Here is a 16,072-nt window from a genome sequence, read left to right as displayed (position 1 = left end):
CATTGAGAAACAAAATTCTCTGGTCTGATGAAACCAACGTTGAACTCTTTGGCCTGAATGTCAAGCGTCATGTCTGGAGGAAGCCTGGCTGCATCCCTATGGTGAAGCATGCTGGTGGCAGCATCATGCTTTGAGGTTGTTTTTCAGCAGCAGGGACTGGGAGACTAGTCGGATCGAGGGAAAGATGAACAGAGCAAAGTACAGAGAGATCCTTGATGAAAACCTTTTCCCTAGCGCTCAGGAACTCAGATTGGGGTGAAGGTTCACCTTCCAACAGGACAACGACCTTAAGCACACAGCCAAGACAACGCAGGAGTGGCTCCGGGACAAGTCTCTGAATGTCCTTGAGTGGCCCAGTCGGACTTGAACCCGATTGAACATCTCTGGAGAGACCTGAAAATAGCTGTGCAGCAATGCTCCCCATCCAACCTGACAGAGCTTGAGAGGATCTGCAGAGAAGAATGGGAGAAACTCCCCAAATACAGGTGTGCCAAGCTTGTAACGTCATACCCATGAAGTCTCGATGCTGTAATCGCTGCCAAAGGTCTTCAACAAAATACTGAGTAAAGAGTCTGAATACTTATGTAAATGTGATATTTCAGTTTTAATTGAATAAAGTTGCAAAAATGATTTTTTAAAAATGTTTTTGCATTGTCATTATAGGTTATTGTGTGTAGATTGAGATAAAAACATAAGGCTGTAACGTAACAAATGTGGAAAAAGTCAAGGGGTCTGAATACTTTCTGAAGGCACTGTATATAAAAGCAAGTACACCAAGCACCAAATATGAGCTAGTATCTTCTTGATACCCACTCCCGTCACATAGCTCTACCACCTCTTTACCCTCCCCATCCCACCATCCAACAGTACATACAGCTGTTTATTATAGTGAAGAAGGTCAACTGCAACTAAAAAGCAAGAAAGAGCAGAAAGGTTGGGTAAAAATACAAAAAAGAGGAAGCTAAAAATAAGGGAGAAGTCAAAACAGGACAAATCAAGCGATGAGCAGACTGGAGAAGACAGGACAGAATGGAACAGAACGGGACAGGAAGGATGTGCCATATTTGATATTGTCTGGGGTTGCCTGGGGGAATGTAGGATAGGAATGGTTCCCAGATTGTGTTAAAGTCCTTCAGTTGTTATTTTGTTTGAAGGTGGATCTCTCCAGGGAGGCCAGGTCAGACAGTAATCTAAGCCAGTGTATGGTTGGAACATTGGATCTGCTTTTCCAGTTTAACAGTATCACTTTTTTTGAAGATTGTTAATGAAATTAATAGGAACAGTTTTTTTTGTCCTTGGGGATAGCAAAAACACAGGGGACGTCATCGTCAAGGTAATGCATTATACAAAGTGATTGGGGATGCAGGAATTGTAATATGGAGGACGTCTGAGAGAATGTTTTTTCACAGAAATTCTCAATGATGGAACAAAACCAGAATGCATGGAGATGAGTGTCTGGAAGGTATTTTTGGCAGAATGGACACAGAGGTGAATCAACAAGCCCCATTGGTGACAACATTCTATTGGTGTAGTGGAATCTATGTAGGATTTTTGATTTATTTTGGCTAAAGACTTCCAATTAAATTGATTTATGGGGAGGATCTCTGATTTGCCCCAATTAATCTTATATCCTGATATACTGTACTACCGAATGTGTTGGTTGTCGAGAGCAAGTGTTCTAATGATCAATCGGGTTCTTGTACGAACATCAGAATATCATCAGCATAGACACTTATTTTGTGAGTTATGTTTGGGGATCGGACACCTATGATTGAACTGTTTTGGCAAACAGCAGCAGCCAAGGGTTCAATATTTTTTTTAAACAGAAGTGGAGACATTGGACAGCCTTGTCTGGTCCCATTTAGTAATTTGAACAGATATGAGATTATATTATTGGTATATACGGAGGCTTGTGGTGAGCTACAGTTGAAGTCGGTAGTTTACATACACTTAGGTTGGAGTCATTATAACTTGTTTTTCAATCACTGCACAAATGTCTGGTTAACAAACTATAGTTTTGGCAGGTACAAAAGTAAATATATCCACAGTAAAACGAGTCCTATATCGACATATATTCAAGTCCTATATCGAAAAATGTCTTGTGTCATGCACAAATTAGATGTCCTAACCGACTTGCCAAAACTATAGTTTGTTAACAAGAAATTTGTGGAGTGGTTGAAAAACGAGTTTTAATGACTCCAAACTAAGTGTATGTAAACTTCCGACTTCAACTGTATGCACTAAAACCGAATTACTCAAGTGCCAAGTTCAGGAAGGTCAGATCGACTGTCAGATGCCTTCTCTGCTTCCAACATCACTAATGCAGTAGGAATATCGGTATGGGAAGTGAGATGCAATTCGTTGGGAGTTAGCTCAGTATATATAGTAGTTTGGAATCAAATGCTTTGGAGATGGAATTAATATTTTCATTTTGGTTACGTTACCTTCAATGTTTTAAATAGAGTGGATTATCAACATTTCCTTGTTATGTTTAAGCATATTAGCCAAGAAATTTCCGGATTTATCCTCGAGTTCGGGGTCATTTTGTTGCGTTCTCATAATTAAAGCCTCTGTTTCTGCAGAAATAATTAAATTACATTTGAGTTTGGCCTTGTAATAGTCGCTTATATCATCCGTTTGAGTAGACGTAAAGAGGGTATCAAGCTCCTTGACAAATATCGCAAATTCAACTTTTTTTATTTTACTTTTTCTTCTTTGCCGAGCAGAAACATATTTTTTCCTCTAAGTACTACTTTTGCAGTTTCTAAGAGTAGTGTCGGCGTACATTCAGATGTGCTAATAAATACACTTGGAAATTATTTGAAATTACTGAAATACATTGGCTCAGATACACTCCCATGCATTTAAACTCAATGAATTTGTTCCATTTCCCATTAAAATGCGTATCGAATTTGGAATCTGATAGAAGCAAGGTGTTACATTTCCATATTGAAGGATGACGTTCGGAGTTGATGGTTAAAACAAGGTTGATCAATGCGTAATCGGAGGTGCTACTCGAATGAATTTGGGGTTTGGAAATTTGGGATTGCAAAAATGCATTACCGATGAAAAGGTTTATACGGGATTACGTTTTATGATAAAGTGAGATACAGGTATACTCTCTCTCGTCCGGATTGAAGAGGCGCCAAATATCCACCATACCTTGTTTTACCATGTAGCTTTTAATGGTTCCTGGCGCGCTTGTTGAATGCATGTGCGCACTGCCATGGGACTTCTCAGCTAGTGGGTCAATAACAGCGTTAATGTCTCCTCCAACTAGAATTCTGGAGTTGGTAAAATCTTGTAAATGCTTTAAGATTAAATGGACAAATTGAGGATAGTCAGTTTTGGGACCATATGAATTCAGCATGGTGTATGATTGATTGTTGATTATACCATGAATTAAAATGAAGCACCCTAAAATATATTAGTTTAAATCGTGTTTCTATGTTGATGAGGATGGCGACCCCTCTGCTCTTGGAGTTAAAGGAAACATAACACATCTGGCCAATCCACTTTATTTCTAATGTTTCATGTTCAAGATCAGTTAGATGTGTTTCTGGTAATAAACAAATATCTGATTTGACCAGACTGAGAGTGATGCCTTTTATTATTTTATTTGGTAACACTTTATAACCTTTCATGAATAAGCATTTTATACACCATTAATAAATAATTATTTCATTATTTGTAAAAATGTATAAAGCATTTATAAACATTTATAAAACCGCAAAATGGATTGTTCATGAAAGTTATTAAGTATTACACATTATTTGGCTAAAAGATATAGCCTATTTGTAAGTAATATAGCTAGGTCAATATGTATCATGTTGGTTTCTGAACTGGTTCTAATCTGGTTCAAAAAGAGAAACCTTCAGGACACCTGCTTATACACACAAATTCTCACACATGACAAAACATCCACATGGTCAGAGGTTATTAAAGCTATTTAAGGAGACACCTGCACCCCTTCTGTCCAGACACCAACGAAGCAACCATGAAGGTGATGATCGCTCTGCTTCTGAGCACTTTGTGCTTTGAAGTCCTCAATGCCCAATGCCCAGAAGCCAATGCGTTGAAAGACGCAGATGGCGTGAAGCTTTGCGCACGTATGTTCGAGGACAGTCACTATTATTACGAGCAGAGTTGTGGGGGAGAGTACCTTGATGCTTACCCAGGTGAGGACGTCCCTATCATCCCATGGCGCTGGAACAACCGTATCTCTTCCTTGGTGGTATCAAGAGGTTGCAGCCTTACTGTTTGGAAATACACCAAGAAGAGAGGAAGCAAATCTAAATTCGGTGCTGGAATCAAATATCGCCTCAAAGAAACGATGCAAGGTTTTTTCGGCGATTGGGAAAACGACATCTCTGGATACTACTGTGTGTGCTAGAGGCCAACATCATCACGTTCACCAGACACTTCAACCCATTCCTCAGAATTGTTATGCGCAATTAGCCTGAGGACGAGTTTAGAGATCATGCAAGAAGAGAGTCTGTCAGCAGGAGAGTCTGCCAACAGGAGTCTGCCAATCAAAACAGAGACTATGTTGAGTGCATGATAATGATATCCTGTGTCTGGAGAATAAATGTCTTTCTGCAAATCATCTTTGGGCCTATGTGAATTTATTTCAGGGAAAATGTTTTGTCCAGGTCAGTTCATAATAACAGGCCTTAAAACAAAGTATCCCTTTTAAAAATGTGTTTTGAATGTATTCATTGACTAAATGTTAAGGGAAATGGCCAGTCAGCAAAGAAAACAAGTTTAAAATGCACCAGAATAGTCTCAGGTGTAATCTGAACAAGTTAGTGTCTGACAATGGGCCGTCATTATCGTCTGCAGAATTCATTCAGTTCAGGGTGAAGTATAGATTTTAGCACAATATATAATAATAAAACATAATAATAGAATTAATTTATGTAGCAAAAAAAGTGCATGTAGTGCTTGGGCTGGAAAATGGTCTTCAACAGAGGTTGGTGCCTCCAGGTCACATCCAACTCCAGTGGGCTGCACAAAGGCCTAGCCCAGAACAATTATATCATCAACAAGTGTACATAAACTGCTGTTATTTAACCTCTAAACATCTCAATGACTCACCAGCTGCTTGGCCCTCTGTGGCAACTTCCATACATGGTATGATATATCATTACACCATGGTCTAGCCCCCTCAAACTTAAATCTGGACCTCGAAGCCAGTTCCCCTCTAATCAGGGACTGGAACACCAGGTGTGTGCAATTAATTATCAGATAGAACAGAAGTCCAGAAGGCTCCGGACATCGTAGGGTCAGAGTTCAGTACCCCTGGTCTAGACTCTAGAGTAAAAGTTTCGTAAAAGAACATGAATTCAATTTAAAAAATCACCATTTAACAGAACACATTTCTGTGGGCAAACTATCCACCTCTGCCCCAGCAGCAGAGAAAGGGTTAGTGTAGAAGGGCTAGCTGGTTGGGCTGGTTGGAGCCCACTACTTGCAGTGAGACGACCAATTAATGCAGGAAAACACCTGCTAATGAGACGCTTGGCATTCAACTATGAGGCAGCCACTGTGCCCCCTGCTGTTGTCTGGCAACCCTGCAAGCCCTGCTGGAGATACTGACAATCCAGGCAGTACTATGAGTTACTTGGAGCTTACTGTAACTACACCTTGAGAGATTTCACTTCACATGCTATATCAGACTGTCAGGATCCCTAGCCGCACAATGAATTATGATAATAGGCTAGCTATATGGTATTAAACATTCCGTATTACACTCCATGAAGAGTATTTTAAGATAACGATGATATTCTCTCCCTTCAATCCCAACAGATAAAATGTGTAGAGTCTTGTGTAATCTTGCAGGTACATATTTGTTGTGGGAATATGTGGGAAAACAACCACTGGGCGTATCTCTCATGTCACCAGTCCTGCCTAAGGCTCTTGGTTACACGCAGATCACTGGCTTAAATAATTAACTCCAATAAGCATTACCCAAATTTGCAAGAAAAATTATACCGAGAAAAAAAGTACAACCTTTACAACAAAATTACAATCTCCTTTCCAAAGAACGATGTAGTTGTCTAGGGCAAACAGATCAAATGCTGGTCTAATTGATGACAAGCAAATGATAAAGAAAGGAAGGTCACACCCCCATGTCGCCTGCTACTACTGTTGCATTGAGCCCAACATGGGGCTAGAAAGACAGCTAATTATAAGAGGAGGCAACCTATTCAAGCACTCCTCCCCATCTTACCCCTAATCTCTCTCCATTTGGAACTCTAAGTGGGTGGAGTGTGCCTTGTTCAACTATCACACCTCAACTGTAGAACCCTGGACCTACCAACCCGTCTGTCTTGTTTTTTTGGTAAGTGGCTAATTAGACTCTTTGAATTCAATTGTGTTGATGTTTATGTGTTGTAGACCATAGTGACAGTGCCATTGTGTTTTGGAAAATAAAACATACATTTGGCTGTGTTCTGATATAGGCAAATAATGATAAAGTTTTGCATATTTTTTGTAGTAACAGTCCATTAAAGTGCAGGTCATGTTATGTAAATGCTCATGTCAAAAACACAACTGTTTTCATCATCAGTTCATTCAGTTGTCGATGAAAGAAAATACTGAGAAAATAAACTGCAGTTAAGTTTGGATGTTTCACTGCCCTCTGAATGGGCATAGTGGGCAACGGTCATCAAGAGACAAACCGCGCGCGACATGATTACCAGCAACAAAATTGGGCATTGTAAATGGAGGGATGAGAGAGGTGGTTGTTATTTTCTTTATTCACATGCAATGTGTAAGAGAATGAATGCTACTTTTAATCATCACAAATACAGTACGATCCTCATTAAAGGATAATAAGTGTTAAGCAAATGTCATTTACAGATACATATACAGATACAGAGAAACAAGTGAAGTGCCCCTTGGGTAATGCTGCTGCCTATGCATGCCCCTCCCTGCACCTCTCCCTCTGAGGCCCTCACTGTAACACTTCCAGCTGAGACCCAGGCAGCAGAAGCAATAACAAGCACATGAAACCATTACACACTATCTCTTTGGCATGTATGTATGATGGAAAATGGATTTTAACGGATTTGAAGAAAAGTGTGATTTTGCATTAACATAATGCATGATCTATAAACAGTTGGACCAGGCTGAGGTACGGCGAGAGGAAGCAGGATGTCCAATAACATGGCTAAGATTGCAGATGCTCGCAAGACAGTGGAACAGCTGAAACTGGAGGTCAACATTGAAAGAATGATGGTGAGCAGCGAATGGTTACAGGGCGTACGCGCTGGAGTACCAGTAGTACATTATATCTCTTCATGTTACCGAATAAACTGTTGATTATCAGTAACTACATTGTAAATAGAGCACATTGTCTTTTTCCCCACTCTCCAATCTTTTATCTTTTATCTTTGTTAACCATGTTTTATATGTGCAGGTGTCCAAAGCAGCAGCTGATCTAATGGCCTTCTGTGAGGCTCATGCCAAGGAGGACCCGCTGGTGACACCAGTGCCATCCTCTGAGAACCCCTTTCGGGAGAAGAAATTCTTCTGTGCAATACTCTGATCCCCGCACTTATAACCCCAAGTTTTGTGTCATTATTAGCAAGAATTAATTGGCAGTTCTAAGGAATAAATCTGATAGTAACAGTGAAGAACACTTGAAAATGTTGGTTTTGTTATGCCTAGTCAGGGTGATGATTTTGTATTTAAAAACCTGTATAGTAAATGCTTTAAATATTTATCTGGATTGATCTGATTGACTGAAATAAACATTATTGATGATGGGAGCAAATTTCATTTGAGTCTGGCATTTACACTGGCCTCTCCCTTCCAGCAAACACCTCCCTGAAAGTAAGACATTAACTGAAATTGCGCCTAAATCCTCCTAAAAACAGCAATATTCTTCTGTAAAATGCCTGACATCTGAGAGTTCTATGACCCTTTTCAGAGGTTACACAACAGTGTTGAACAGGGCTGTTCAACTCCGGTCATGGAGGGTGATGCCACTTCTGGTTTTCATCCTCTCCTTCAAATCAGGGACTAATTCAGACCTGGGATACCAGGTGAGTGCAATTATCCACCAGGTAGAAACAAAAAACAGAAGTGTTTCAGCCCTTCAGGACTGGATTTGAACAGCCCTGGTATAGAAAAGTCAAATTTCGGTTATTTTGAAATTGACAACAAAATAGCTACCTGCCTTCAGAAAGTATTCATACCCCTTGACTTATTCCACTTTGTTGTTACAGCCTGAATTATTTTTTATATATTTTTTATTTAACCAGGTAGGCTAGTTGAGAACAAGTTCTCATTTGCAACTTCGACCTGGCCAAGATAAAGCGTAGCAATTCGACACATACAACAACACAGAGTTACACATGGAATAAACAAAACATACAGTCAATAATACAGTAGAACAAAATAAAACAAAAAGTCTATACAGTGAGTGCAAATTAATTAAGTTAAGGAAATAAATAGGCCATGGTGGCGAAGTAATTACAATATAGCAATTAAACACTGGAATGTTAGATCGGCAGAAGATGAATGTGCAGGTAGAGATACTGGGGTGCAAAGGAGCAAAATAAATAAATACCAGTATGGGGATGAGGTGGGTCGATAGATGGGCTGTTTACAGATGGGCTATGTACAGGTGCAGTGATCTGTAAGCTGCTCTGACAGCTGGTGCTTAAAGCTAGTGAGGGAGATGTGAGTTCAGCTTCAGAGATTTTTGCAATTCGTTCCAGTCATGGGCAGCAGAGAACTGGAAGGAAAGACGACCAAAGGAAGAATTGGCCAGGGAGATACATCTGCTGGAGTGCGTGCTACGAGTGGGTAGGGTTACTGCTCGGGTGACCAGTGTGCTCAGATAAGGCGGGACTTTACCTAGCAGAGACTTGTAGATAACCTGTAGCCAGTGGATTTGGCGACGAGTATGAAGCGAGGGCCAACCAACGAGAGCGTACAGGTCGCAATGGTGGGTAGTGTATGGGGCTTTGGTGACAAAACGGATGGCACTGTGATAGAATACATCCAGTTTGTTGAGTAGAGTGTTGGAGGCTATTTTATAGATGACTTCACAAAAGTCGAGGATCGGTAGGATGGTCAGTTTTACGAGGGTATGTTTGGTAGCATGAGTGAAGGATGCTTTGTTAGGAAGGAAGCCGATTCTAGATTTCATTTTGGATTGGAGATGCTTAATGTGAGTCTGGAAGGAGAGTTTACAGTCTAACCAGACACCCAGGTATTTGTAGTTGTCCACGTATTCTAAGTCAGAGCGGTCCAGAGTAGTGATGCTGGACGGGCGGGCAGGTGCGGGCAGTGATCGATTGAATAGCATGCATTTAGTTTTATTTGCGTTTAAGAGCAGTTGGAGGCCAGGAAGGAGAGTTGTATGGCATTGAAGCTCGTCTGGAGGTTAGATAACACAGTGTCCAAGGAGAGGCTAGAAGTATACAGAATGGTGTTGTCTGCGTAGAGGTGGATCAGAGAATCTCCAGCAGCAAGAGCAACATCATTGATGTATACAGAAAAGAGTCGGCCCAAGAATTGAACCCTGTGACACACCAAACTCTATCAGAGAAGTAGTTGGTAAACCAGGCGAGTCAATCATTTGAGAAACCAAGGCTGTCGAGTCTGCCAATAAGAATTTTGAGATTGACAGAGTCGAAAGCCTTGGCTAGGTCGATGAATACAGCTGCACAGTAATGTCTCTTATCGATGGCGGTTATGATATCGTTAAGGACCTTGAGCGTGGCTGAGGTGCACCCATGACCAGCTCTGAAACCAGATTGCATAGCGGAGAAGGTACGGTGGGATTCGAAATGGTCAGTAATCTGTTTGTTAACTTGACTTTCGAAGACCTTAGAAAGACAGGGTAGGATAGATATAGGTCTGTAGCAGTTTGCGTCTAGAGTGTCACCCCCTTTGAAGAGGGGGATGACCGCGGCAGCTTTCCAATCTTTGGGAATCTCAGACGATACGAAAGAGAGGTTGAACAGGCTAGTAATAGGGGTTGCAACAATTTCGGCAGATATTTTTTTGAAAGAGAGGGTCCAGATTGTCTAGCCCGGCTGATTTGTAGGGTTCCAGATCTTGTTGAAAACAGTATGCATGTTTTGGACAATTTTTTATTCTGTACAGGCTTCCTTCTTTTCACTGTCAATTAGGTTAGTATTGTGGAGTAACTACAATGTTGTTGATCCATCCTCAGTTCTCTTGTCACAGCCATTCATCTCTGTAACTGTTTAAAGTCATCATTGGTGAAATCCCTGAGCAGTTTCTTTCCTCTCCGGCATGTATCTTTGTAGTGACTGGGTGTATTGATACACCATCCAAAGTGTGATTAATAACTTCACCATGCTCAAAGGGATATTTAATGTCTGCTTCTTTTTTTCTAACCCATCTACCAATACTGTAGCTGCACTTCTTTACGAGGCACTGGAAAACCTCCCTGGTCTTTGTGGTTGAATCTGTGTTTGAAATTCATTGCTCGACTGAGGGACCTTACAGATAATTGTATGTATGGGGAACAAAGATTAGGTAGTCAATCAAAGATCACATTAAACACTATTATCAAAGACAGAAGGGGTAACCCAGACATGTCACAGGGGCTGTAAAGCTGAAGCACCCGTTTGAACTATCTTGGGTTAGTTATAAATTATTTGCTAGTATTGCACTCAGAGCGAGTCTATGCTACTTTTTTTGTGACTTGTTAAGCAAATGTCTACTCCTTAACTTATTTATGCTTGCCATAACAAAGGGGTCGAATACTTGACTTAAGACATTTCAGCTTTTCATAATTAATTGGTGCAATTTTTGAAAATGGGGTAGGGGGTATTGTGTGTAGGCCAGTGACCCAAAAAATCTCAATTTAAACCATTTTAAAATCAGGCTGTAACACAACATAATGTGTGTGGGGGGGGGGGGATCAAGGGGTGTGACTACTTTCTGGAGGCACTGTATACTACTAGATCAAACTGTTTGCATTTGGAACCGGTATTAGCCTATTGAAGTAGGCATAAACACTGCAGGTGTCTCACATAATTCTATTGATGCACTACAATGATCAACAAAAAATACATTAATTTCATAAATAGATCATTAAAATAAGCATACCATGTGTTTCCATTTGTAATTAGAACCCTGGGGGCTGTGCTCATTGGTCGCAGTCAAGTCATGCAGAGCAAGCAAGAGCAGCGTCACATGATGCTTTCAATACAGGTAGACGAGCAGGTGTGCACAGTGTGGACAGGTAGGCTACTGTTATTGCAATTCATCACAACTAACAGGATTCACTGATTTGAGAGGGAGCAGTCATCCAACTGCTCTGTAACAACAAACCAGGTATGCACATTTGAAACTTTCTCTGGATTGTTATGGTTGTTTTGTATACAGTTTATTAATAGTGGAGAAAAACAGTGTTCTTTCATGATTGATGAGTAAGGGTATGAAGTCCCGTCTCTGGTGTTAATCCGGTAACAGCCCATATGTCAACAAGTCTGACGGCTTCATTTATAGGACCAGACAGAAGAGGAGAAATACTCAAATTAAACTCAAAATCAACAATTCTTAGTTTTAATTGTGATGAGAACAGAAAATAAGGCAATATTTTATGCAATGTTGAAAGCGAATGCAAGGCGAACAGTCAAGAAAAACTTGTCTGACAGATAGCTTACCACTCCTCTTTTTTTGATCACACACACACACACACACACACACACACACACACACACACACACACACACACACACACACACACACACACACACACACACACACACACACACACACACACACACACACACACACACACACACACACACACACACACACACACCCTCTGTCGAAACTAAAATAAACAGTAACCAACCAAAAGTATACAATACATTAAACCAACAACCCAAAAATAAAAAGGATGGAACTCCAGCCTACTGTGATGCCTAATAAGTAAGTGACATCCCACCAGCATGACTTAAAGGACATCACCCGCACAACCAACTCTTGTTTTTTTCCACAGTACAGACAACATAGAAACATTGACCTATTATAAACAGCACATGCATATTCAACTCAGTACAGCATTTGTATTAAAGGTCAAATTTGCTATGATCACACAAGTGCTTTTTTGGGGTCAATTATCTGACATGACTGGAGACTACACATTTTCTTGCCTTGGTCTCTCTCTCTTTACGATGCACCTCTAGGTTCTCTCTAACCATCTAGCTCTCTTTTGGACTGCACAAATGGATTTGCATTTTAATTTGCTAGACAAATGTCTTTGGGACATTTAGGATTCTATCTCCCGGATACATGGGAGTCATTGCCAGGACTCAATGCGTGTTCTAAATTGACCTCAAGATAAAAAAAAAACAAATATACTTTCATTCTGGATGACTGAATAAGCCTTGTACAAAATCATTTCCATCTGCATCGTTTAGCTCATACGCACCTTTTTTTGGGATATTTTATTAAAGTTGTGAAAATTGTAAAGTTGCTCAAACAATCACTCTCTGTGGTACTTTCTATTATCACAAAACAACTTGTTTATTTGTTTCTTATTTAATGTATCATTCATATTTCTCATTTTTCAGTTTTGACAGGAGGATGGCCAACTTCAAGGGACATGCCCTTCCCGGCAGCTGCTTTCTGCTGTTAGGCCTGTGTTGGTCAGTGATGTACCCTCTCCGACACTGCTGGAGGAGGCGTCAGCCTAAAGGAAGACAAAAACTGCCCCTGTTCTTTAACAGAATCGACTTAATCGAGGGGTCACTCGTTATTTTCTTAGCCTTTGTGGGTGAGTGTCTTCCTTGGTGAACTTATTTGTACCACTCTCTCTTTCAGGATTTTACACTATGGAATCTCTCAACCACTTTTGACCGGGATGTTGTTCTGTCATTCTGTAGGCATCATGGCAGAGCAGTTTGTGCCAGATGGGCCCCATGGCCACCTGTATCTCAGAGAGACTAAGTCCTGGGTGAAGCTGATGAACTGGCAGCACAGCACAATGTACTTCTTCTTCGGCATCTGGGGAATTGTTAAAGTCCTCAGTATGTCACCGCTTCCAGTCCCACTTGGTCTTGACCGTCTTGCTCTCTCTCTGGCTTTTTTCATTGAAGGTACAGTGTCAAAAAGGTTGATTGTACATCTCTAGTCATTAGCATACTTAATTTGCAAGTATTCTTACCATCAGGATAATTGTTATAGTTATTACAAATAATATTTCCCTGCTCTTTGAACTGTAGACACTGACTAGATGTTATCGTCATGTTGTGTTAATATTCCAGGATGTTCCATTCCCCTCCAGGGTTTCTGTTTTACTTCCATGTGCACATGCGCCCTCCTCTGGATACCCACATCCACTCCCTGCTGTTTGTGGCAGTGTTTGGTGTGGCTGCCAGCACCCTGTTGGAGGTGTTCATGCGAGATAACATCGTACTGGAGCTGCTGAGGGTCAGCCTAACCATCCTGCAAGGCTCCTGGTTCTTTCAGGTAATACAGTAGCAAACCACCACCAAAAAAAAAACACTTTCATTTTCAAACGAGTCGATCTCATGAATCACACTCTCACAGAGAAAAACTGAGCAAATATGTGTTTGTTCTTTCAGATTGGATTCGTGCTGTACCCATTAAACAGAGTACAGTGGGATCTGCAGGCACACGATAACACCATGTTCGTCACCATGTGCTTCTGCTGGCATCTAGCTGTGGCCCTGCTGATCGTTGGCATCAACTACTGGATGGGCTGGTGGTGAGCATCTTCCTTTCTCCACGTTTCACCCATATGCTTTTATACCGTCTCCAAATAGGTCAGGTAAGTTTATCCCTACTAGCACTGATTTGCTGACAGTTACGTTATTAAGGAAAAATGTGTTTACTATGACTGAGATGTGGTTATCCCACCTAGCTATCTTAAGATGAATGTTAAATGACAAAAATGTAAATGTCAGTTTAACTTGAATGAAATAAACTAAGTCATTACATTAATATAGCTTGGGTAAATTCACTGCCAGTATGAGCCAACCTCCACCTATGGCTTCTTCTTCTCTGGTCCTAACAGCTGTGTACAAAGATGTGCAGGGAAGGGAGGGGACATAGAGATCGGGATGAGAAAGACATCCAGCTCCCAGAAGGCTCTGCTACAGGATTCCGATGAAGAGTAAGCAGATGGATCATGAAGTGTAACACAGGAGGTTGGTGGCACCTTAACTGGGGAGGACGGGTTAGTGGTAAGTGGTAATGGTTGGAGCGGAATCGTATCAAATACACTACATCAACACACATGGAAGTGTTTGATGCCATTCCATTAGCTACGTTCCAGCCATTATTGAGCCGTCCTCCACCTCACCAGCTTCCACTGGTGTGTTCAGTAGTAGATCAGTTATTGTTTGCTCCCCAATAGTTTTTTTTGTCTGAAGTTTGGTTAAGTTTTTTCCTGTTTGTATCAGTGCTAGCGTGTGTATTTTTTATTTTGAGTCACGATTTTCAATGAAATAATGAGGTGCATTGTTGAGTTCAGATTACGGCCAAATTAATTGCAAATAAAATGATTTACAAATGCATGTAATTCAAAGTATACAAGCTCATTTATGATTGTCAAGATAAGTGAAATGTACTAGCATTCTTTTGAGGTTTCTTTCCTGAAGTGAAACATTAACACCGGACATTGTTACCCGACAGGGTTTCCTCTCCTCTTAAGACAGTTTAAACATTTGCTCATCCCGCCTGTGGCTATAGAGCAACGTACTTCCTTCCACCCTGGAAAAAAACAGAACGTCTAATGGATTACCAAAGATAATACACTGAACAAAAATAGAAATGCAACATGTAAAGTGTTGATCCTATGTTTCCAATCTGAATGTGTGGCATATCAAAAAGCTGATTAAACAGCATGATCATTATACAGGTGCACCTTCTGCTGGGGACAATAAAAGGCCACTTTAAAAATGTGCAGTTTTGTCACACAACACAATGCCACAGATGTCTCATGTTTTTAGGCAGGGTGCAATTGGCATTCTAACTGCAGGATTGTCCAACAGAGCCGTCGCCAGATAATTTCATTTACATTTCTCTACCAGAATCCGCCTCCAAAGTCATTTTAGAGAATTTGTCAGTACGTCCAACTGGCCTCACAGACCACGTGCATGGAGTCGTGTGGGCGAGCGGTTTGCTGATGTCAACGTTGTTAACAGAGTGCTCCGTGGTGGTGGTGGGGTTATGGTATGGGCAGACATAAGCCATTGACCACGCACACATTTGTATTTTATCGATGGCAATCTGAATGCAGAGATACCGTGATGGAATCCTGAGGCCCATTGTCGTGTCATTCATCCGCAACCGTCACCTCATGTGTCAGCATGATAATGCACGGCCCCATGTCACAAGGATTTGTACACAGTTCCTGGAAGCTGAAAATTTCCCAGTTCTTCCTTGGCCTGAATACTCACCAGATGCTCTGGATCGACATGTATGACAGCGTGTTCCAGTTGCCACCAATATCCAGCAACTTTGTGCAGCCATTTTTCTTATTTATTTAACTAGGCATTGAAGAGGAGTGGGAGGAACATTCCACAAGCCCCAATTAACAGCCTAATCAACTAAGGAGAACATTACCTGCCCCAATTCATAGTGCCAACTGTAAAGTTTGGTGGAGGAGGAATAATGGTCTGGGGCTGTTTTTCATGGTTCTTGTGGCAACAGTTTGGTGAAGTCACTTTCCTGTTTCAGCATGACAATGCTCCCGTGCACAAAGTGAGATCCATACAGAAATGGTTTGTCGAGATTGGTTTGGAAGAACCTGACTGGCCTGCACAGAGCACTGACCTTAACCCCATCGAACACCTTTGGGATAAATTGGAACACCGACTGCGAGCCAGGCCTAATCGCCCAACATCAGTGCCAGACCTCACTAATGCTCGTGGCTGAATGGAAGCAAGTCCCAGCAGCAATGTTCCAACATCTAGTGGAAAGCCTTCCCAGAAGAGTGGAGGCTGTTAAAGGGGGGACCAACTCCATATTAATGCCCATGATTTTGGAATGAGATGTTAGACGAGCAGATGTCCACATACACTACATGACCAAAGGTGTCTGT

At 41.2% G+C, this 16,072-nt stretch overlaps 3 protein-coding genes across 5 annotated transcripts; all 3 read left to right on the top strand.

Annotated features, from left to right (window-relative positions):
• Nucleotides 1–1,193: 1,193 nt before the first annotated feature.
• Nucleotides 1,194–7,775, top strand: LOC124007346 (guanine nucleotide-binding protein G(I)/G(S)/G(O) subunit gamma-8-like). 2 transcript variants are annotated; one of them, XM_046317837.1, is made up of 4 exons: nt 1,201–1,333; nt 6,263–6,343; nt 7,124–7,242; nt 7,424–7,775. In XM_046317837.1, the coding sequence occupies exons 3-4, from the start codon at nt 7,159–7,161 to the stop codon at nt 7,550–7,552; spliced, it is 213 nt and encodes a 70-aa protein (XP_046173793.1). In that variant the 5' UTR covers nt 1,201–1,333; nt 6,263–6,343; nt 7,124–7,158; the 3' UTR covers nt 7,553–7,775. The 2 variants fall into 2 exon arrangements, with proteins under 2 accessions (XP_046173794.1, XP_046173793.1); XM_046317838.1 differs by lacking the exon at nt 6,263–6,343 and having other exon boundaries at nt 1,194–1,333.
• LOC124007343 (transmembrane protein 45B-like) lies at nt 1,194–14,543 on the top strand. Of its 2 annotated transcripts, none has more exons than XM_046317834.1 (6): nt 1,194–1,333; nt 12,576–12,778; nt 12,888–13,100; nt 13,289–13,473; nt 13,590–13,732; nt 14,042–14,543. In XM_046317834.1, the coding sequence occupies exons 2-6, from the start codon at nt 12,589–12,591 to the stop codon at nt 14,142–14,144; spliced, it is 834 nt and encodes a 277-aa protein (XP_046173790.1). In that variant the 5' UTR covers nt 1,194–1,333; nt 12,576–12,588; the 3' UTR covers nt 14,145–14,543. The 2 variants fall into 2 exon arrangements, with proteins under 2 accessions (XP_046173790.1, XP_046173791.1); XM_046317835.1 differs by lacking the exon at nt 1,194–1,333 and adding an exon at nt 11,201–11,328.
• On the top strand, nt 3,965–4,606 carry LOC124007345 (syncollin-like). The gene has a single exon (XM_046317836.1). It carries the CDS (start codon nt 3,998–4,000, stop codon nt 4,391–4,393), a length of 396 nt encoding a protein of 131 aa, XP_046173792.1. The 5' UTR covers nt 3,965–3,997; the 3' UTR covers nt 4,394–4,606.
• Nucleotides 14,544–16,072: the final 1,529 nt, after the last annotated feature.

This window comes from Oncorhynchus gorbuscha, linkage group LG20 (assembly GCF_021184085.1).
Source record: "Oncorhynchus gorbuscha isolate QuinsamMale2020 ecotype Even-year linkage group LG20, OgorEven_v1.0, whole genome shotgun sequence".
NCBI classification, from domain to species: Eukaryota; Metazoa; Chordata; class Actinopteri; order Salmoniformes; family Salmonidae; genus Oncorhynchus; species Oncorhynchus gorbuscha.
Note: the sequence above shows the minus strand (reverse complement) of the source record. Positions and strands in the feature narration are given on the sequence as shown.